The sequence below is a fragment of the Crotalus tigris genome, unplaced genomic scaffold, assembly GCF_016545835.1.
Source record: "Crotalus tigris isolate CLP2741 ecotype Arizona unplaced genomic scaffold, ASM1654583v1 scf7180000017887.1893490, whole genome shotgun sequence".
NCBI classification, from domain to species: Eukaryota; Metazoa; Chordata; class Lepidosauria; order Squamata; family Viperidae; genus Crotalus; species Crotalus tigris.
Genome location: NW_024096704.1, coordinates 1,783,825 through 1,807,877, shown reverse-complemented (window position 1 = coordinate 1,807,877; position 24,053 = coordinate 1,783,825). Strand labels below are relative to the sequence as shown.

Below are 24,053 nucleotides of genomic sequence, written 5' to 3'. Positions count from 1 at the left end.
CTTGAACTTTTGTTGCTTTTTATTTACATTAAGATCAGTATCCATATTTGGGGACCAGGCTGCCAGTAAAGATAGGAGCATAAATGCTTGCAGTAATTTGCTTGAAATTTTCAAAAACTGGAAAATTATAAACAGGAAAACAATATGCTTGTCTTGTAGAAAGTGTGTGTGTGTGTGTGTGTGTGTGTGTGTGTGTGTGTGTGTAAAACCGATGGTGAAAAATGCTTAGGTGTCCGTAATTACCACTCTTCTAGTGCAGCATTTCCATGTTATCTATAACCCATAAAAAACAAGTTTCAGTGTTTCAGTGTTCGGGGCTACCTTATAAAAAATTACTCAAATTGAACTAGGTAAAAAGATATATATATAAATAAGCCTATTATCCATAGCAGTGGTTCTCAACCTTTTTAATGCCGCGACCCCCAACCGGTCGTAAGTCGAGGACTACTCAACTGGTCGTAAGTCAAGGACTACTCAACTGGTGCAGCACCATTTGCAGAATGGGACTTTTGGCGGGCTCAGCAGGGCAGAGACAGCCTGGACAATTCCTATTGGCTTTTGAAAGCCAATAGAATTAGACTCTATTCAAGAGAGTCTATTCTATTGGCTTTCAAAAGCCAATAGAATAAAAGGGAGTAGCACAGCTAAGGAAAAGGGGGGGAAATGGCAGACTGCGTTGTTTGGCGACCCCCGTGAAATGGCCGTTCGACCCCAAATGGGGTCCCGACCCAAGGTTGAGAACCACTGATCTATAGTTTTATTTTTCTGCTAAATAATTTTTATGTATTTTACTTATTTATTCAATTTATTTACCATCCATCTCACTGCAAGGTGACTCTTTGTTTTTCCTCTTGCATAATCTATTTTGACTGATGTGTGTGTGTGTGTGCACGCGCACGCACACCTACAAATCAATTTTTAACTCCAAGCAACTATCCAGACCAGGACTTTTCAACCTTTTCACAGATTGTACCACTTTTAGGATATGACAATATTCGAGTACCACCAGTCCTTAGCAATGTGTCAAAAACTTGATGACTAAAAAAAGGGTGGAGGGGGGATTTTGGGTTTTACTGATTAGATTGATTTGTTGTTATAGAAATGGCTAGTTTATACTATTATGGAAAAGTAAAAAGTTGATGTTCGATGTTAATGCTTCCTTCTACTGCAACAGAGGAAGTTGGAAGTCAATGCCTTTTCTTTTTCCCTTCTCGCCCTCACTTTTCTTTTCCTTTTTCCTCCCCACTGTGTCCTGCTATTTCCTTTTGTATTTTTGTATTTTATTATACAATCTAATAAAATATTACAAACCGTAAAAAAAGGAAAAAAGTACCAGTTTTACTCCTTTTGTATCCTATCCCCCTCCTTTTATATCCTCTCTTCTCTCCCAGGCAACACTGCAGCTTCACCTGACTCTCCCCCCAGGCCTCTCTGGTGCTGCTGCTGCTTCAGCTCATCCACTTTTACACTTCTTTTTTACAGTGCTTTTCAACCCGTCATAATGCATACCACCTGCCAGGTCCCAAAGTACCACCAGTGGTATGTGTATTATGGGTTGAAAAGCCCTGAGCTAGACAACTCTCTGCTGTTTTTGTTGCAAGAATTCAGAAGTGGTTTGCCATTGCCTCCTTCCCAGTTGAGAGTCATTGGCCTAAGATCACCTAGCTCAGTGGTTCTCAACCTGTGGGTTGGGACCCCATTTGGGGTCGAACGACCATTTCACGGGGATCGCCAAACAACGCAGTCCACCATTTTTTTCCCCCTTTTCCTTAGCTGTGCTACTCCCTTTTATTCTATTGGCTTTTGAAAGTCAATAGAATAGACTCTCTTGAATAGAGTCTAATTCTATTGGCTTTCAAAAGCCAATAGGAGTTGTCCAGAATGGGTGCAGTCCCATTCTGCAAACGGTGCTGCACCAGTTGAGTAGTCCTCGACTTACGACTGGTTGAGTAGTCCTTGACTTATGACCAGTTGGGGGTTGCGCAATTAAAAAGGTTGAGAACCACTGACCTAGCTGGCTTTGTACCTTGGATGGAACAAGAACTCACGATCACTCATTTCTAGCCTGATGTCTTAACCACTGCACAACAGTGGCCCTCTTTTGGATGATTTAATGAAACTAAAACTGACTATTTTTAAGTAATACAAACATTCTTTAAAATAATGATACTGTTCATCTTCTGTAAAAAAGACAGAAGGTATCCAATCATAATAATCAAGTTGGAAGGGACCTTGGAGGTCATTTAGTCCAACCCCCCGCTCAGGCAGGAATCCCTATACCCTTTCAGACAAATGGCTGTCCAGTCTCTTCTTTAAAACTTCCAGTGTTGGAGCATTCACCGCTTCTGGAGGCATCTAGCATATACCTGTTCTCATGGTCGGAATGCCAGAGTCAACAAACTTCACCCAACCTCCAAAGGGTCCATTGGCAGTAGTGTAGGCTTATTTCTGTATCTAAAAAGCTTTGAGCCTGATATAACTAAGACAAGATGATGTGTGCCGAAAAATCATTTCAATTAATGTAAGCTACTAGAAAAACAGGAATGACTTGGAAGCAGGAAGGACTTATTTTGTGAGATTTTAATATGCTAACAAAAAATATTATGGTCATGCTAAACAGTCCTATCCTTCCAGGTGTTAAATAAGTACATAGAAATAAGTGGGAGGCTAAGAAGAAGTGGGCTGTTAATAATGTGATACTACCAGCATAATGTCTTATTAACAAATGTCTGTGATAATTGATGTTTGATTTCCTAACATTCAAATGTAATATGGAAAACTTTCACATGCTGTCTAAGACTCTGTCTTCATATAACATCAGTTAGTGTTCTGAGGAACCAATATTCTTTTGACTGAGGGATAGTGATCAATGGAATGGTTTAGAGGGAAGTCATGGGTCCAAACCCAATTTGAGATTCTTAGTAGAGTAAGGTGGACTTTAAATAATTAATTAAAAGTATGATAAAATGAGTAAGATGTCATTTCACAAATAAATAAAATAAATGTTATAAAAGCATTCTCATCAGATATTTATAGGCTTTATCAATTCATCTCAATTGGGATTGGATCCCTCTTTCTCTGAATGAATCACTTTTATTCTTTTGATCAGGCCTCTTCCATTTGCATTTAAGAATCAGAATCACAGAGTTGGAAGGGACCTTGTAGGTCATCTAGTCCAATCCCTCACCCAAACAGGAGACCCTGCACCATTTCTGACAGATGGCAGTCCAGTCTCTTCTTAAAAGCTTCCAGGGATGAAACTCCCACATCTGAAAGCAAACTTTTCCACTAGTTGATTGTTCTCACTGTCAGAAAATTTCTCCTCATCTCTAGGTTGAATGTCTCCTTGATCAGCTTCCACCATTATTCCGTGTCTGGCCTTCAGGTACTTTGGAAAACAGGCTGATCCGCTCCTTTCTGTGACAGCCCCTCAAATATTGGAACACTGCTATCATGTCTGCCCTGGTCCTTCTCTTCACTAGACTAGCCATGCCCAGTTGCTGTAGCTGTTCTTCATATGTTTTAGCCTCAGTCCCCTAATCATCTTTGTTGCTGTTCTCTGCATTTTTTTCCAGAGTCTCAACATCTTTTTTATAGTGTGGAGGTCATATTAATGGAACAGTTTGCTGGGCCTCTTACCCTCAATTTATTTACTTACAGTATATGCTCTGTACTTGAATCAGTTGATAAAGACACTTACAAATCAGTGGCAGCAAGATATAAATCGAAGGCAAATCAAGCATCTTATAGCTTTGACCTGCCTTTGTAGAGGGAAAGAGAAATAGTTTGGTACAGCAATTTATTATCAAGGGAAAAAAAACAAGACGATAGGATGACATATCTAATTAGGTTTTGCACAACTGTATAGCTTTATGAAAATACCTGAATGTAGATTTAGCATCCCTTAAAAAGAAATAAACATAAAATGTTTCAGGGTGACCCTCAAATTTAGGGATGATTGGGAAGTTCAAAGCATGTCCTGAGGACACCTAAAAAAGGAAACCTTATGAGGACATGGGCAAAAGTATCTCTCTTCCTGGATCCACAAGGATCATTTCTCTGTAAATAAGGAGTCCCTTGAAATCTTTCCACCAGCAGTGCTGAAGGGAGGGCATCAAAGCAGACCCTGGAAAAGATACATCTGTATTTGCTTGGGTTAGAGTGTATAGATACCCTTAACATTTGGCAATCGAGGAGCATTTTGGCAACCCAGATCTTTAATTCTTTCTTTTACTACTGATTTGTCCTTTTCTAGATTTAAATGGCCTAGATTCAACAGAGATGCCAACACTGCAAAGTTCTTCTACACAGGTAAAGTATCAATGAGATTGGTAGCTATCTGACAACACCAGAGGTATCAAGCCTGTAGGGTCAAATGTGATATTGAGTCCTGAAATTAGAATCCTGGCTCAGGACTGAACCTTAATACTTGGAACCCTTAGTTCAATGTGGCAGGGGCTGATGAATAGTCATTAGGAGCAATAGAAAAGGGTGGTGAGAAGGGTTAGGATAAGAAAATAACTCCTTGGTTATTTGTTTTCTGCTTTCCTTTGTTCTTTAGGTGTTTGGGTGTGGAATTTCATGGACATAATTAAATGAGTAGAGACTCAGTATTTGTGAATTTTTAAAGCACTTTAATCTTTTGTTGTGGTGGTTGTATACAGCTGACACTGCTTAATATAAATATATTTGCTGCAGGGATACAATTGCTTCACCTGATACCGAGTTAAGATTTATGCAATTCAGTATATTGATTCAAAGACTGTTGAAGGCTAATTTGGGGGTGATATGTTAGGCTGTAAAAACACTTATCTGAAGGATTTAGCTGTGAAATAATTAGTGCTTATATTAGTCTACATTATTAACTCTAAGTGAGTTATTAAGTCATTAGTTAAAATTAATTAAGTTATCAATGTGTTAAGGAGATGTAAAATTATTTATGTTATTAAAACATATTACAACAATAATATCTGGGCATTGCCACTACTCTCTCTGAATTAAGGTGAGGATAAACTGCATAAATACACTGCATTAGAGAACATAAATAAAAATTCATCACTGGTCACTGACCTACAACATCAGTGGTAATTACTGTTATCAGCATATTCTCATTCTAATCAGTGCTCACTGATTTCCTCCCATCACATAGTCACAGAGGAACTGCACATAGTAGCAAGGTCCAGTTAGTTGGAAATAAAGCTAACACTGTAAAATCAGACCATGATTTAATATATGTCAAGAGGTGGCTAAAATAATCAAATTCTAGCTGATCTGATTATTGTGTGGTGGCTGTGCATTATAAGCTAAGCGTATAAATTGGAAGATTGAGGTCAATTTGGAAAAAGAAACAGTATATGCAAAGAACAAAGAGGGCTTTAGAACATGTTCCACTATGGCCAAAACTGGATGAATAACATGGTGTTGAAAAATATTATAATATTCCAAAGCAGCATCATTTCTTTCTTACAATCTTATATAATTGCTATGAACCTGTCATTCATTTGTCCTCAAAAGAACCTTAAGGACCAGTGTTTGGTACTGTAGTAATAATAATTTTTTGATTAATTATCAAAGGACAAAGGTTGCTCATTTTGCCAAAAGATCCAAGATAGGTAATCCTCTAGAGCTACATTGTTAAATAGATTAGAAGTATTAAATATGTGGGCATAGAATTCATGCCTCAGCAAACTACAACATATTAATGTTCTGGGTTTTTTGTTTTGTTTTGTTTTTGCCTGCTGTCCTCAAACAACCTGATGTGAAGACATTGGCTCAGCTCTTATATGAAGCTTAGTTAGGTCAGTAGCTCAATTGTTCCTTTCAGAACAATCCAATCCAATCCAATCCAAAGACATGTCCTTGGGACCCTCATTCAAACTGCATAGTCAATACAACCTTGAGGCTAAAGCTTTGTTTACTCCAGTGGTTCTCAACCTTTTTAATGCCGCGACCCCCAACCGGTCATAAGTCGAGGACTACCCAACTGGTTGTAAGTCGAGGACTACCCGATCGGTCATAAGTCGAGGACTTTCCCTGCCCGGGAGCACCACGCATGCATGGTGCTGCCCCCTGCGCCGGCCGAGGCATAGCTGGCAAGCGGCAGAGATGGCGCAGGCCGACCACCGGCTGGGCCACCAGCTGGCCCAGCCTAAGAGAGGTAAGGCACCCGCCGGGCCCCACCAGCAACCCTCCCTGCGCCCGCCAGCCTCCCACCCCTGGCCCTCTTTTACTTACATTTTTAGTAGTTCCTCAGCAGGGAGGGGTGGAAACTTCCAGACAGCTCGCCTTTGCTGCAGACAACTTGCAGCACCGTTTGCAGAATGGGACTTTTGGTGGGCTCAGCAGGGTAGAGACAGCCTGGACAATTCCTATTGGCTTTTGAAGGCCAATAGAATTAGACTCTATTCAAGAGAGTCTATTCTATTGGCTTTCAAAAGCCAATAGAATAAAAGGGAGTAGCACAGCTAAGGAAAAGGGGAAAAAATGGCGGACTGTGTTGTTTGGCGACCCCTGTGAAGTGGTTGTTCGACCCCAAATGGGGTCCCGACCCACAGGTTGAGAACCACTGGTTTACTCAATTAGGTGACTTGGTGTTTGACTGGTGATATTTCATTTCTTACTATAGTTTGACTCTTCTCCAGTGGGCAAATCTCTTTTAATAATTTCTGAGGCTAGAAAAAGACAATTGCTGAATTCTATCAACTATATCAGTTCACATTCATAGTCAATGAATGGACATTTTGTGCTGGAGGTAAGAATCTAAAATATTGCTTTAGTTGAAGTCATATCAATATTCTTCCCAGCACTGGTATTTTTATAAAACTATAATCAGATTAAATATGTATAGACTGAAGAAGTAGACAAAGGCTATTATTATTTCATAACTGAGAACAACACATAGTTGAATATTGCTCCAGAAGATAAATAAATACTGGTTCAAAGGAATATCCATATGGTGCATTGGATTTTTGATGCCCTGGAAAGCAATGATTTCTAAAATCTTTTCAGATTTTAAACAGAAATTGAATGACCAGTTATCAGAGATGCCAAGGTAGTGGGTTAAATTAGAGGATTTGGAAGTCTATACCTGACTTGCACAACTAGCATTCTGGCATCTCTTCAAAATCATAAAAGACTCATGGTTATCAGAAATATGTGTGTGTGATTACCACAAATAGAACACAAATGAAAATAAGAGCCAGTCAAACACAATAGTTCTAATCAAAGCAAGACCAATTCACTGACAGAGTGGAACAAAGACCTATTATGATACTATTTTCAGTCAACTAAACAATGTTAACTCTGCATCAGAATTCCAACTCAGCTACAGGTCAGATATTTCCTGAAATCTTTAATATAACGCTCGTGTCTTAGAAGATCATTTTTTGAAAACTCTGATACGAAGAAGGTGGGATGAACAGAATGTTCCTTTGACACCTCTCCTTTCTTCGTACTGAAAGCTCCATTATCAATGTTATTATTTTCTCTCCATTGATTTTGGTCATTTGAAATCAATGGGAGCATGTGGAAAAGTTAAAAGACTGGGAAAAAAATCGTAGGTGTATAGTTGAATTTAATATTTTTATACCTGGGATCAAAACAATCTACTTAATCGTTACTGGACCGTCTCCCGGAGACTCCACGAGCTGCCCCTTCGCAGCTTGGCCGTTGGTGCCAGACCGTCCCTGGCAAGCGGTGGAAGGCGGAGGGAATCATTCTCTCTGCACGTGACCAGCCGGAGCGAAAACAGCCGTCCTTGCGTTCCCCGTCGCCTTGCTCTGCGGCTGGCCATGCGCGGCATCGCCTGGGGCGAAGATGGGAGGATCGGGGATGGGCAAGGAATGTTGGCAGCGGACTATGGAGGCGGAGTCCGGCGCCCAGGCGGCGCGTGATATAAGGAGATGTCCCTCGCCGGCCGGGCTGCCACCGAGCGAGTCCCCGACGGCTGCAGAGGGCAAGAAAGCTTTCGAGAGCGGGCAGGAGGATGGAGGTGTATAGCAAAGCGGAGACCCTCGAACTGCGGAAGAAACACATCGGGTGAGCTGAGAGGGCAAAGCCCAGGAGCTGGGGAGATGGAGCGGGGAAAGGACGGTGGCATTCACCCGTGCAGGCTCATCGCAGGGTCGCCCCCCAGTCCTCAGTCGCCTTTTTTTCCAACGGACAGTCCTCGTCTACCTAAAAAAGCGACCCCCATAGGAAGTGAGCCTGTGCGCGCCCAGAATAGGATTAAGGCCTCCCACTGGCCGGTTTAGAGTTGCGAGAGGCAGCCAGCGAGACCCCTGTGAAGGCAGGGTTCAATCCGTTCTCGCCAAGAGTTGAAGGAGAAGCAATTCAAGACAGAGCCGATACTCGGCCTTCTGCTCTACTGATACCCCAGGACAGATAGATCTTCTGGAATAAAGAAGGCTGTGATTGAAAGAAAAAGATAAGCAAAGGCTAGAGGAAGATTATTGGAAATATTGAAAATGTTACCAAAATAGCACTTTTTCTGTACAGTTCCAAACCTGTTACTTTCAGAAAGTATTTAAAATGGAAAACACATGCATTTAACAACTACCCTTGGTTTACAAGCTTCAATGATTCTTCATATTATTATTAGTTATTATTTATTATTTCCCCTATAGAAGCCCACAAAATCTGGCTGGAGGTTTCCCTGAGTTCAGCAAAGCTTCTGTTGCAACTGCATATATTTTAAACAAATCTTAAATAACTAGACAGATTGCTTATTGCTAATTAATTTTGAATTAAAGGTTGCATTTTAGAAAGTCTTAATTTTGATGCATCCTACTTTTACTAACTTCTAGTGACATTTACATTTACAGTCTACTTATTTTGTAATGTGTGGAAGTCCTATGAATAATAAAATACTTCACTTTTTCAGGTAAAGGCACATGTTGAATGACAAAAGCCTATCTTCCACCCTAAAATCATCCTTGGTTTCCAATAACTTCATTTCTGTAAATATAGTCACATTAACACCTAAGAGACTAGATCAGTGCTGATTTTTCTAAAGGATATGTGACAAATATTGTAAATACACCAAGATGCATGAATCATGAATTGGATGAGATGAGTCAGAGTTAGATGCCAGTATTGACATGCTGACATATCAGTTTTATATAATCATTGGCAACTGTACTTGTAATTCTTGCATAACCAGCCTGCTAATGATATGCAAAACCAAGGTTGCCTTCCAAGACAAAAATTCTGTCCAAACAGATGACAGTTGTTTCTCCAGGGTTTTGCAAAACACTATTGCAAAACAAAAAATATAGTATATATTATAGAACTGCTAGTATATATAGAACCTTCCAAACATAAAAGTAGACATACTTGTAAGTTATTTAAGTTGGGTTTTTTCCTCAATAACAGAACTGTGTTATTGATTTGTCCTCCCTTGCACACAACTTATCCTATAGGAGGAAACTTTTCATCCCCAGGCACAAATTGAGGACAGGTCAGGCAGGAAGTAGGGTGGTGGTGGTGGAGGTTAATCTCTGTCTTTGTGTTTAAAGGTCTATTATTTCAAAATGGTTTCTTGGTTAAAACTTGATTTAAGTTCTTAGCTTGGAACAGAGGAACTGATCACATGGTTTTCAAACTGGATTGTTGGAAAAAAGTTCTCAGTTAACAGATTATAGTAGAACTGAGATTCCTATTCAGACACCACCTCCATCAACACTTACTGTCATCACTAAGTGTCTTGCAGATTAATGGTTGAATTAGCTAAACTGAATTGTCATGTTAATTGTTTCAACCTGGCACGGCCTTTCCTCAAATTCCTCACACTGAACAATGAAAGTGCATGCATAATAAAACTTCAGTTCTGTTTAATGTATCGCCAAGCACATTAATAGGTCTCAGTGCTAAAGGACCACTAAAAGTAAAGAATGCAAAGCATTTACTGTTTGTGTACATGTAGGCCTAGCAATGCTGTTGAGCTGATCCAAACTAAAACAATCTGATATCATCTCTTGCAGGCCATCATGCAAGGTTTTCTTTGCTAAAGATCCCATTAAGATTGTGCGGGCTCATGGACAATATATGTTCGATGAGAATGGAGAAAAATATTTGGATTGCATTAACAACGTAGCGCATGGTAAGAATTTAGGATTCTGTTAATATCCCAACATCAGCTAAATCAAATTACCAAACTGATTCAGTATTTTTGTTAGATGCTGTCTTCTAATACAGGGCTTTTCAACCAGTGGTAAAGGTACCATCTGTGGTACATTGGCACTTGACAGGTGGTACACAACCATCCTAGAAAAGTGGTAGCGGGGGAGGGGAATGAGCTGAACCGGTGGCAGCACCGCACAAGCCTGAGCGAGAGATGGCTGGAACTGCAGGGCTGTCAGGGCTCAGCCGAAGTGCCAGGATCAGCGCCAGGCTCCAGCTGGAGCTCGTGCTGATCCTGGTGCTTCTGCTGAGCCCTGAAGAAGCACCAATCAGCTGGAAAGCAGCACTGATCCTGGTGTTTCTGCTGAGCCCAGAAGAAGCGCCGATCAGCTGGATGTTGCAGCATCTCCAGGGTCTTGTGACTTACATTCAGATGCTTGGCAACTGATTCATATTTATGACGGTCACAGTGTCCCAGGGTCATGTGAAGTGTCCAAAACCAGCAGACGGGGGGAATGAAAACCAAACATCCCCCCACCCCACACCCGCTGCCAATCCTCAACAGAAATGCTCACAACAATGAAAACCTCGGACAGGAGGAAGAGCGCTGCCGGGCGGGCGGGCAGGCAGGCAGGTGTCTTGCTTGGCTGTGGTCTGGGGGCACTTTTTTCAGTGCCATTGTAACTTCGAACTGTTGTAAGTCGAGGACTACCTGTACTTCCTCACTTTTTTACTTTTTTCTTTTTTTAGTCATCAAGTTTTTGACACTTTGCTAGGCGACTGGTGGTACTCAGATATTGCCATATCCTAAAAGTGGTACAATGGGTGAAAAGGTTGAAAAGCCCTGTTCTAATACGAGCAATGGCATGAAGCTCACCCATTCTACCAGAAATTTCTCAATGTCTCAACTAATAGACAAAGTACATAAATTTTCATCATCCTGCTTGTCAAGTTTAGAAAGGAAAGCTTAAGTAAAGGAAAAATTAATTTCCTTATAATGGTGGATACAGAGGAACATAGTTCACCATCTGTATCTTTCTAAGGTCATGGGGACAGATATGCTGAGCAAAAGAAATATTTTGATACGTTGCAGGATCCAATCTGAGTCAGTCATCAGGACCAAAGGTTTAGTCTTCCAAGCTTTTGGGCTTGTGCCAGAGTCCATTCTCAGGGAACTTCTCTCTCTCCAGAATGTGTGCACTGGGCCGTTCCATGTGTTGTGTTTATATGGTCAGTTAAGATGTTGAAGGTCTAAAAAGGTTGATAGGGTCTTTAAATATCATATTATAAGGACTTCTTTACGTCGGGTCTGGAAGAAATATTATAGAAGCGATTTTAAAATTCAATTATGGGCTATACCATGGCATGCAATAGAAGGGATAAGGAGAGAAGTCAAGATGGATAGTGTTTCTTATGCGCAACTACTTAGATGGGATGGTAAAAATTGGCAATTAAAATCTTTGGAAGACTTAACACAGGAAAATATCATTTATTCATGGTTTCAGTATAGGCAGATAATGGAGAGGTGGAAGATAGATTGTAATGTGGGTTTTCTTAGAGAAGATGAGAATTTGTTAAAACAAATAAAAGATCAAAGACGAACTCATATCAAAAGAATTTATGGGGTGTTAGTAGAATTGGATTCAGAAGCAGAATTAGTGAAAGAATGTATGGTTAAATGGGCACAAAATTTTGATGAACCGGTTTTATTAGATACTTGGGAGATTATTTGGGTGAGGAATGTTAAATTTACATAAGCCCAAAATTTAAGGGAGAATTTTTATAAAATGTTTTATAGATGGCACCTTGATCCACAAAAAATGTCTCGTATGTATCCTGACTTGCAGCCTAAATGTTGGAGATGTGGGTGTTTGGATGCTACTTATCATATTTGGTGGTTATGTAAAAATATAAAAGCTTTTTGGATTAAGATATGGTGGAATATTCAAAGAATTTTTAGAAGAAGGATAAAATTTACTCCACAATTGTTTTTGTTAGGTATTGTTTCTGATTGTGATAGTAAAGAGATTATATTAATGTTAAATTTAATCACAGTGGCTAGGTTGTTGGTAGGGCAATATTGGAAGAAGGAATCTTTGCCTACTTTGCAAGAATGGTTTCTTAAAGTTTCTTATTTGGCGGAAATGGCAAAGATTTCGGCTTTTTTGAAAGATCAATCGCAAGAGAAGTATCTCTTGGTATGGAAAAGATGGATAGATTTTATACAATATAAGTTGGATATAAAAAAATATTATTTAGTTTTTGAATAACTTATATTTAAAGTTTAAGATTTCTGTTTCTTTTTTTCTCTCTTCTTGTTTTTTATATATATACTGTTGTCAATTATTTTATAATTTGTGTAATTAATGTATTCGGATATGTTCATGGAATATATGTGTTTTAAGATTTTTTTTTTAAATTTTAACTAAGCCTGTATTCAGCTCTGGGAAGGTTGGGGGAGGGTAGGGGAGGGTCGGGAGGGTTCGGGGAAGGGAACTTTTTTTTGTAAAATTTAAAAAAATTTCAATAAAAAAAAAAAGATGTTGAAGGTCAACATCCTAATTAACAATTAAAAGTCACACACAATCAGGGACCCTACAAATTTGCCTTCATTTTGATATGTATCCACAGCAATGGTAAAAAGCAAACCATTAAGTCAGGACAGAATAAGAATCTTACACTGTGTTACTAGAGAGATCCATGGACTAAGAGGTTTCCTGTACTTGATCCTTTTTAGTTGGACACAGCCATCCTGATGTAGTCGAGGCCGCAGTGAAACAAATGGAGCTGCTTAATACCAATTCTCGATTCCTGCATGACAATCTGGTCCAGTATGCCAAACGCCTCACAGCTACTCTACCAGAGAAGCTTTCTGTTTGCTACTTTGTGAACTCTGGGTATGTCAGAAGGACTTTTCTGCTAGTTCCCTGGATCATAAGAAGGCTGTTAGAAAGAAAAAGAAAGAAAAATCTCCTTTCTCCTTCATGTAGTTGAGGACATAGTGGTTTAGCATGACAAATGGTTGCTGCAATTTATTTAACACCAGTCCCTTTTCCTTAATAAATCTTGCTTTAAAAACTCTGTGAGAATCATGCTTAAATAATTAAATTTAAATTCCAAAGAGCCCTACACATTCTATAGGTGTGTGCAAACATGTATTGATAACGTTTTGGTTTTAATGCCCAAAGAGAATGCTGTTATATCATGCAATTTTTATTGTAATTCAGGCAGTTGCCCTACTTTTATCTGATTGTATCAGATGTAACCTAACCTGCAATATTAATGTTTTAATATTGTGTTTATACTGTAAACACATTTCTGCTGTTTTCTGATTATTATGTTTTTGGGTAAAACCCCTGAATTCCTTTTCTAATACTCTTTTACAGCTCTGAAGCAAATGACCTTGCTTTGCGCCTGGCTCGGCAGTATAGTGGTCACTATGATGTAATAACCCTTGACCAGTAAGTGTGCAGAGTGTATAGATGAGATTAGCTCTTTGCAACATAAAGTAATAAGTGCTACAACAGCTGATTCTCCATTACCTTGAATCATATAAATGCAGGCATAGATTAGAATGAATTTCCATTCATATAGACATTCAATTTGACCTGTATCACCTTAGTCATTTAAATGAAATGGGGGAAGAGGGATTGGTTGATCTGTCATTATTCAGTAGAACAATTTTATTTACTTATTAGCATTTACAAACAGCACATAGACTTATATACTCCCCCTTAGTGCTTTACTGTACTATCTGGGCAATTTATAATGTCTGCATTATTTGCATATTGTCCCCAACAATTTGGATCCTCATTTTACTGACCTCGGTAAGATGAAAGGCTGACTCAACCTTGATGCCGTCAGAATTGAATTCTAGGCTGTAGTCAGAATTTGCCTGTAATAGTGCACTTAACCACTGCGCCACCAGTGGTTCATTTAGTTATTATTATACTAACAATAGTCTGCTTTTACTTTTGGTGTTAAGATAGATTTATTGATTGGTTGATTGATTCAGTCAGTCATCAAATTGGTATTTACCCTTAGCAACCACATAAATTTTCTTCAGGGTGATCCTGATCTTTCAGGTGTTCCAAAAATGACACACAGGTCTCCTCTAATGTTATCCTAGGAACTCTGTGAGGAGGAATTAACTGAGATATATTAATGGGCCCAAGGTCATCTGGTCAACTGCACGTTCACCTGGAGCCTTGGATCTTAGACTGAGTCTTCCCAATCAAAGTCCAAAACCTTAATCATTATTCCTATTTTTTGAATTGTACTGTACTCATAATTTTTTCAGTGCTTATCATGGTCATGTGACGTCCTTGATTGATATCAGTCCATATAAATTTAATCAGCTGGGAAAAGAGGCCAAAAAGGAATTTGTACACGTGGTGAGTATTTATTATATTTCATTTTAAGTTATCTAAGTTCTCCCTATCAGTGTATTCTTACTGTAGATTCCGGCACATGCTTTCATAGAAGTAGGATCTACTGAGCTAAAATGCATTATCTGTCATTATTTTCGTGTAAAAAGCCTTAAAAAGAATAATTAGTATGTACTTTGCATGAATTCATACTCATAGAGAGAGGGAGAGATTACTGGTATTTAAATACAGTTTTGCTATTTCTTTTGGAAAGAAATACGCATTGAAATGAATATTTCAAAGATTTGTCTTGCCTTTTAGGCACCATCCCCAGATATTTACAGAGGAAAGTATAGAGAAGACCATGAAGATCCAGCAGGTGCTTATGCTGATGAAGTGAGAAATATTATTGAGAAAGCTCAAAAGAATGGCTGTAAGGTACATTGAAACTTTTTAAAAGAGTTCTCTTGCCCCTCCCCTATCCATCAGTATTCATCCTGATTAAGACCACTTAATTATCTTATATAATTGAAATCTTTCATTTTTTAACAGATTCTGGATTTTAAAGTGTACACTATCCCCTTTAATTCATATTTGCGAGTTTTACAAGCACTGTTTTAAATGAGGACCCACATGGATTTTAAAATATGAATTAATAAATCTGGATTTCCCCTCCCCCTCTTTACCAAGACTACATTCTTGATATCTTTCATCGCTGTGTACAGGAAGTATCCTAGCAAAAGTCTGTTTTCTCCATCTGTGCTAAGCACAGGGATCCTGTTTTGCAAATTAATGTAACATGGAACAATAGCTGAAGATCCGCAAAACTTCCATCTGTGAATTGTAAGCAATATTTGAGTGGATATCTTCTATTTGAAGCCAAAAATGAGTTGGAATGCATAGAGTGTGCAACTCGTAGCAAAATTATGGTTCCTATTACATCAGCCCACCCTGTCAGTCAGAGAAGGTATGTTGCATACCCCATCAGTTGAAAAACCTCAAGTGATGGGATCTGGGAAGAGTATTGTTGCCCCTGCCCTTGGAATATTCTCTCCTGGCTTTCTTTTCATGACTCTGTGGCCTCATGTAGGGAACCAGGGCTGGCTAGTGCCTTGAAAACTCTCCTTTTCAATTAATTTTAACAGTGTTTAATCAGCCTTACCTCTTTATAAACTTAACTTTTATACACAACAGTATTTATATTTAAATATTTTATGGACACTGCCTAGGGTTCCCTCTTTGAGGGATATGGACTATTCAAAAATGTGAAAGATAAAGAAAATCAACATATTGTTCCATATTGCAAGAAGATTATATTGAAAGCCCAACAATTTCACTTCATGTCTTCTTTTAGATAATACTGAATTCAGAAAATATGTATGGTTCAATGGATGCCCCAGAAATATGTGTTATAGTCCAGTTTACTTCTGATCTTAGAAAAGGGCTTCCAGTAAGTCATTATCTGTCTCACTGAGCTTCCAGCAAGTTACATAATAATATATTAACTTTGTTTTAATGCCTAAAGGAAAACTAAGTACTATATAATAAAGCAGCCTTCCCTAACCTAGCACTTGCCAAAATTGTTAGATTACAACCCTTGGAATTCTCAGGCATCATGAAAACTGATTAGCATTTGGCTGAAAAAAAAAACATGAAATAGAATTTAGAATTAGAAACTACAAAGCCACCAAACTCAACCAAAATAAACACAAACGGATAAAAGGATAACAAAACATAATGTAGTGTGATCGAGCTTACAATAAATCACTCTAGTTAGTTAAAAGTCCAAGTAAGAAAGGCTAAATAGTGCAAATACCTGAAGGATTTGATATACGTATGAGCAAATTTGCAATTTAAAATCAGCAATTAAAAATATTTTAAATGATTTTATTAAAAAGGAATTTCAGAAGAATAGACTTCTGTCAAGAGGAAATTAATTATGGTACAAAAATCATCACAAAAAGATCAAAAAGTGAAATTTCTACTATCGATCACTGAGTTTTAGATGTCAGGTGAAGATGATGACAGTGCAAATTAAATTTCATTTTGGTCACTAATAATTATTGATTTTTTGTGGGGCTTCAGTGATCAGTGTGCTCATAGTGTCCTACCAAAAAGCAAAACAGCAAAACAAGCTGAAAATTAAAACAGGTAATATTTAAAGTTATTTAACTTTATAGAAATTAAGCATATGAATTGCTTCAAACTTATTTGGTAAGAAGCACTTTAAAATATACTGTACTACAAATCTATCACTTCTCTTCAGTGCATTAAAGATCTGTGTCATTTTCAGGCTTTTACAATTATCATAGGAGCACTTTTGCAGTGTGATTAAGGGTTGCCTTAATAATTCACAAAGAGGTACTACGTTTCTGTACCTAATTCTTTCCAATCATATCTGAAGCATTGCCCAGCTGTAACCAAAACAACTTGATAAATAACAATAATAATACAGTTTCCATGGATATTTAAAGTTCTCAGAAGTACTGCATCTTTTTTTAACTTATTTTCTCCAACTACTTTAAAGTCCAGAAATCTACTATCAGTCTTTAATTCCTTAACCAGTTTTTTTAAAGCAAAATCTAACAGACAGTTTTCTATTTTCTTCCCTTTGTCGTTTCTCTCCCTTTTCAAATATATCTTTATAGGTTTTGGTGCCGTAGATCTGTGATAACGTTTTACAGACAATGGGGAATCTTCTGCTGCCTGGCTGTAGTGTACCTCTTCAAGTCTATGTGCACTTCTTTACACGTTACCGCATGACCTTCTTTCCAGAAAGACCCTCCTGCCCAGCTACCATGGATCCTGCAGATTCTCAGGGAGGGTTGCGCAAAGTGTGGGAGGCAGTTAAATAGGAAACGTGCTCTGCAGGCAGTTTTGGGGGACAGCAATGACTTAATGCTGAGGGCAAAAAAAGAAAAAAAAAAGTAAGCTTCATGTTCTAGTCTACCCAAAGTGCTGATACTGATTCTTAATTTGATATAATGTCTTTGTGTTTGTTTTCATTATTTTCATCCCCAGCAACTGGAATTATTTTATCTATAGGCTTCTTTTTGTCAACTGGCTCTTTTTTTGTGAACTTTCTCATTAAGTCTTTCCTAAAGCAGGGATGTCCAAAATTTCACTCTGTGGAACTTAACCCCAGGCAATATGTTTAGGTATCTTAGCTGAGTGAAAGGAGATACAAATGGCTATTTCAGTGTGCCATGAAGAATAAAAGAAATATTCTTTTCATATTTGGAGATTTGGAATAATGAATAATTAATCAAAATATGGAACCTCATCATTTATCAGATAATCTGGAAGTAAAATCTTTCTGGATATTCCATCTACAGTAGATACGTAAATATATTGGTACACCTTGAAGATCAATCCAACACTTTCTCAATAAATAGTTTGTGGTGATTTAATAATTCAATTGGATGCCTGAGCTGGCATTGAAAAATTGGGCATCCCTGTTTACTCATAGTTTTCATAGCAGATGAAGTCCAAAGAACTGCCCAACCTCTTTGTTCATTTATCTTCCTTATTTTGATAGCTTACATTTAATTGTTGGGTCATTTGCAAAAGATTAGGTTGAGGACAATTCTTTCTTCTGTAACACGTTCTTCTACAACATCTTCTCTGACTTAGATTGCTGCCTTTATTGCTGAATCCATGCAGAGTTGTGGAGGCCAAATAATTCCACCTGCAGGCTATTTCCAGAAAGTGGCACAGTATGTATAGTGCTTGGAATGGCTTAATTGTAGCAAGACAATTAGTAGGAGTTCTCCAATCTACTATCATGCCTTCCTACAATTTCCAATATAGTCATATAGCCAGTGTCGAAGAGTTCCAATATGTATGGAGGGCACCAGATTTGTGAATGGTAATTTAAAGTAATTTGCCCCATTCTACCTATTAAGGAATAGTGGGTTGTGGCTCTAATTTTTGTTCCCTGAAGTAGCAGACAATTTGTAACAAGAAGATTTTGTCAAGTAATTCAGTCCGAATAGCAATGATAGTGATTTTTTTCACTGTAATATCTTAGAATGCACTGTTCCAAACTAATGTATACTTTTAGGGCAGAGGTTCCCAACTTTTGGGCACTAGGGACCGGTTCCGTGGAGAGAGGTTTTTCCACAGACCGGAGGGTCTGTGGTTTTGTGTGCTGCCTGCATCCTGCAGATGGGGCTTTGCTTGTTTGTGCAGCCCAGTTGCTGGCATGCCACGGCCCGGTACTAGTCCACAGACTGGAGGTTGGGGACCTCTGCTTTAGGGAAACAGTGTTTGAGAAGAGTTATCATGCCACCGAATATTTCCCTTGTTTTATTTTTAGCATTCATAGAGCAAACTAATAATTTGAAATTAATATTAGAATAAACATGTATAGAGTGAATAATACAAAGAGTGGCTTAGAAAATCATTCAGACCTGGTACCCCTATACATATATTGAGGGAATAGTTTTATGAGTGATATGCCTCATGATTTTTCTGATCAAAAGTAGCAATTTCAGATTTTTCATTTGACTTGGCTTTTCGATAACTAAAATCTAACAGTATGTTGGGTCCCAGGCAATATTTCAAGTCCACTTAGTTTCAGGCTCTGGTGAATTACTCTATAAAGAGTGCAGTATGTATTTTATCAGTGGTAATATTTGCAATTCTCAGATCTAAAAGGAGCTTTTTAGGAGTTATGTTTAAAGTTGACATAATTAATTTTATCATGTGGGAGAAAGTTACAAATCTATGGTCAAAATTTATCTGATAATGAGATATCTGAACTGTTTTCTTTTTTTATAATTTTCAGATTTGTTCACAAAGCAGGGGGAGTTTTCATAGCAGATGAAGTCCAAGTTGGATTTGGTCGAGTTGGGAAGAATTTCTGGGCATTCCAGCTGCAAGGTGAAGACTTTGTGCCTGACATTGTCACTATGGGGAAGCCCATTGGCAATGGCCATCCAATGTCTTGTGTTGTTACAACAAGAGACATTGCAGAAGCCTTTGGTGCCTCGGGGTTAGAGTACTTCAATACTGTGAGTATCACTTTTAATGTTATAATCAGATAGTTAAATTATAAGTTATGATCATCAGAATACCACTCAATGATGTAGTGATATACAGTGTTCCAATATGGAAACTATAGTACTTACACTATTAAAATATAAATCAGCCAGTCTGATTTAAAAGGAAATAGAATATTTGATTAGGCAATTGAGAAGACTGATCAGGTGATTTGTGTAGTTACTTAGTCTGTTACTAAGATGCTGAAGGTTAGCTCTATACTATTTCATCCTTATCATCTCTAAACTGAACTTTGACCACACAATCCTTCAAATAGAGAATGTCAAAAACTTATCTCCCTCTGTGAAATAAGATCACGTGCAGGGAAAAGAGATATTTGAAATAAACTGTCCTACATTCTCAACTACTCTTGCTTTCAGTTTGGTGGCAACCCAGTATCTTGTGCAATTGGTCTGGCTGTCTTGGATATAATAGAACAGGAAGATCTACAAGGTAATGCCACATGCGTTGGAAACTACCTCATTGGACTACTGAAGGAACAACAGATAAAGCACTCATTGGTGGGAGATATCAGGTAAAGTAAATTTACTTTTATGTTTGTTACCATCATACAGAATAGCATAAAGGAAAACCTATGTATTGGTCAAATAAAAATTATCATTACATACTGCCCTAAGAGTTTAATAACAACTAGGACTGACCAGAGTAATGCAAGACTAAAAATTGTGAAGAAAGGATAGTTTACTAGTTATGGTGAACATAAAGATATCTAACCTATACTGAAAGAATTTTACAATTTTTAGATATAGTTTAGAATGGTGATGCTTAACTTTTAAAGGTCAACATGGATTAGAAACCGTGTTTCTGAAGAAGTATTTGCTTCTGTACCAGCAGAATGGGTATGGAACCAAATAACAGTTAGAACTCTTACTGTCTATGGTAAATAAAGAAAATTTCTTCAAGGGTGTCTACCTACTGCAAATTTTCTTCATGTTAATTAAGACTAGTTTATACTTAGTGTTTGATTAGTATCAAGATGTTACATTCTTAGAGATAAGCTGTTCTGACATTCATTTCTGTTGCCAGCTCTCTGCTGCATGCAGAGAAAGACTAGCCCAAGAAGCATTGCCTGCGCTCCGAATTCAACGGAAAGCAGAGGTATCCTCTTGGAGGGAGAGGTCAGAAAAGTTAAGATGGCCTGCACAGTACATGTAGAAAAGAGACAGGGTTTCAGCTGCATGGTGGTGATTGCCATCTTGACTTTTTTGACCCCTCTCCCTATGGACCCCCTTGTAGAAAAGTCTACCTAGCACTCAGTAGCTTTTGCACACACAAGCACACATACAGAAAGACAGACACATATGAACACATACAGCTATCATGGAGTGACATTATTTGTTGAATAGTGAAATGTGGTTTTTGTACTGTTACATTTGTCTGGTGTCCTTTATGTTTTTAGAGGTGTTGGCTTATTTATTGGTGTGGACCTGGTGAAAGATCAACTAAAGAGAACACCAGCTACTGCTGAAGCCCAGCATATCATTTACAAGTAAATATGTTTTCGAAATGTGACGTTAAGCTGTAGTAAATAAAATTCATATCAAACAGGAGCTCATTTTTTGCCTATTTTTTTCCCAATAAATTATTCCTACCAAAATATAGAGTGCATTACCTCCTACCTTAGGCAATTGAGGCACCATTATAAATTGCTGAATATATTATTGCTGTAAGATGTCTTATTCTCAAACTGTGCCACCACCAAAAATGTTACTAAATTCACCCAGATCAAAAGTAGGTTTAAAGTAATTTCTTAAAATTAAATATCACATATTTTTCTTTGTGTTCAAAAGTAACTTTTTGCTTCTGTCTAATTAGGCTGAAAGAAAGAAAGATCCTTCTGAGTGCAGATGGACCTTACAGAAATGTCTTAAAATTTAAACCACCCATGTGCTTCAGCATGGAAGATGCAAAGTTTGTAGTTGATCAAATTGATGAACTCCTTACAGGTAAAGTATTTTGCCAGAATATTGACTTTGTCTAGTTTTTTTTAAAAGCCTCCCTCTAATAATATGCCACTGTATAATGGAAAGAGATTGGTATTTAGTCATTGACCCACAAGAGAAGGAGGGGAGGTGGATACAGGCAGTGGCCATAGCTTTGCTCAGTGAAATCTATGGCTCCATTCCAAGGAGAACCTGTCTTATTCCAAACCAAGGAAAAAACAATACCAACATGTAATAATTCCAGAAGCATCTGCATGATCATTGTACATTGGGTATATATAATCTGTATATAATCTGATCCAATAAACAGTACTTATAGCTTTCAGCTCTCAGCTAAGCTCTTTGTGTAAATTTATTAAATTAATATTGTATTCAGATAAAATGTATTCATTGAATGGAAAATTATTGCTTTACAGCTTAGACAAGCTGGGAGCTAGTATGGACTACAAACTTTGATGATTTAATAAATTTAATAAATTTTTTTTAAAAGACAAAATGTTAAGGGAGATTACATGGATTTGGTTTGTCCAATCTGGTGCCTCCAGATGCTTTGGACTTCAATGTTAGAATCCTTATATTAAGTGGAAGTGAATTAGGTGACCTTCAAGATTCATTTGTGTGATTGTGTGATAGCTTTTATTATATTTCTTTATACTCAAAGAGGTTATTCTTAATGGAATATATTTGTTTTGTGTTCTAGAATTAGAAGAAGCAACTCAAAGCAGGGTTAAAAACAGTCTACCTACAAATACACAGTATAAAAGAAAAGTAAGTTTGAAAAAAGCAAATTTTGTACTATTACATTGCTTTATTTTCTACATTGGATCAAATATTTCCAGTCTGTGTCACTTTCTCATATATATTTTTATTAGTCATTCCAATACTAGTCCAACAGTGCCCAAATAGAATCTACAAAAATATTTTGAAATAGTGTAAATGTTTTCTTGCTTGCTTTTTTCTCTCAAAAACTCCATTTTATAAATATATTTTCTATCTAACATGAATTCTGAGATACATATTGCGTGTGCGCGTGTATGTGTATATACATGCATACATATATACACACACATACAAGAACTACCTGCAAAATGTGAAGAGATACAAACTCTGAATATCAATATTCTGATCAATTCATTCATCTAATCAATCAGGTCAGATTGCATGCCTCTCTTGGAACTACATGAGTGAAAAGCAGGAACGAGAAATAGTTCTGGCTGTTCTGAATAGATCAAATATTTGTTGAAGTCAGTGTCTGCTTGTTTCTCAAATCACTCATTTCTTTCAGTTGCCTACTGATGGGAGTTTCCAGTTAGAATCCAACAATGAAAACATCAGTCCAGTTAATGGAACCATCTGCAGACATGAAAATGGGTTTTCTGGTGAAAGCCATACAATGGCTTGTAAAAGAATTAGGACATGAAGCAAAAGGATTTCCTGCATAGCTGATAGTGTTTAAAAGAAAAATGGCTTCAGTCTACTATTTCTTATTATATATGATAGAGAAATACCCATTTTTACCTATGGTCAAAATTTGGAGCATCATTCTTTGCAATACTATTTTATTGTACAAAATTGCCCTCTTTGTTTGAGATGCCATGGACATATTTTGACTGTGTTCCTGTTCGACATTTCAGTGCTCAAATTTAAATATTAATGATGCCTCACATTTTAATGATGCACATATAGTCCTATGCCTTGTAAGCATATAACTTGTAAATCTCAAAAATAGTCCAACAAAAGGACACATGGAAGAATCTGTGATGGTGGGAACATTTTTAAGATTTCTAAAATTAAGTCCCACCTATAAGCCTTCTTCCGATTTGTGAATCAGATGATAGATTTTGTTTTGTTTATATTTGTGTATATATATATATATATATATATATATATATATGAGAGATAAAATAAATTGTGATTCCTTCTGTATACAATATGGAAAACAACATGGTTTATATTCAGTGTTGGATTTGTGTTAGTATCATGTAGTATAAAACCTCATTAATCTTGACTAAACATTTTGATGTACTATGATGTTTATTGTATTCATTTTAAGGTATGTTTGTCAATTGTTTCTTTAATGTTATCACTATCACTCTAATGGATCATTAGGTAGTTTTTATTTGTTTATTTCAAAGAATAAATTATTTAATCATGGAATCCTTGTGTATTTAAATAAATAAATACTTGGCAATGTTACTTTGGGGGGGTTGATCTTTATTCCCATCTCAAACTAGCATAACTATAGATTAACATGGTAAATGCCTATGGACATCATCTGCTTGGAAAAGATGCATTATTATTTGAAGTTTAAAGACATGTTGCTGTGCATCAGCATATTGAATTGCAAATATTCAAAGAAAAGCCCAAAATGGGAAGAACAAAGTTTAAATTTAACATGTTCATGAAACTATATGAGTTCCCTTTTTATGAAAAAGGAAGTGAACTCTTTTATATTTCCTTCTGGCTTCACTTCTAATCTATTTTAGTCATTCTGCTTCTTCCAGACTCATTTGTGAAGAGTTTCAACCCAGGAAAAGCTTTGTTGTTTTAGTTTCTGATA

At 37.4% G+C, this 24,053-nt stretch overlaps 1 protein-coding gene across 1 annotated transcript; it reads left to right on the top strand.

The window, feature by feature from the left end:
* Positions 1 to 7,998: 7,998 nt before the first annotated feature.
* On the top strand, positions 7,999 to 23,689 carry ETNPPL (ethanolamine-phosphate phospho-lyase). Its single transcript, XM_039344047.1, has 13 exons — positions 7,999 to 8,037; positions 9,981 to 10,099; positions 12,857 to 13,016; positions 13,506 to 13,580; positions 14,420 to 14,513; positions 14,808 to 14,924; positions 18,120 to 18,202; positions 19,276 to 19,501; positions 19,910 to 20,064; positions 20,950 to 21,039; positions 21,366 to 21,496; positions 22,194 to 22,261; positions 22,779 to 23,689. Exons 2-13 carry the CDS (start codon positions 10,045 to 10,047, stop codon positions 22,911 to 22,913), a joined length of 1,389 nt encoding a protein of 462 aa, XP_039199981.1. The 5' UTR covers positions 7,999 to 8,037; positions 9,981 to 10,044; the 3' UTR covers positions 22,914 to 23,689.
* The last annotated feature ends 364 nt before the right edge of the window (positions 23,690 to 24,053 follow it).

Bases quoted from the DNA above. Each gene is read 5' to 3' on its own strand.
- ETNPPL (XM_039344047.1), top strand. From the start codon at position 10,045: ATGTTCGATGAGAATGGAGAAAAATATTTGGATTGCATTAACAACGTA. The intron at 13,581-14,419 runs GTAAGTGTGCAG...TAATTTTTTCAG, and splicing joins GATGTAATAACCCTTGACCA to TGCTTATCATGGTCATGTGA. The intron at 22,262-22,778 runs GTAAGTTTGAAA...CATTTCTTTCAG, and splicing joins ATACACAGTATAAAAGAAAA to TTGCCTACTGATGGGAGTTT.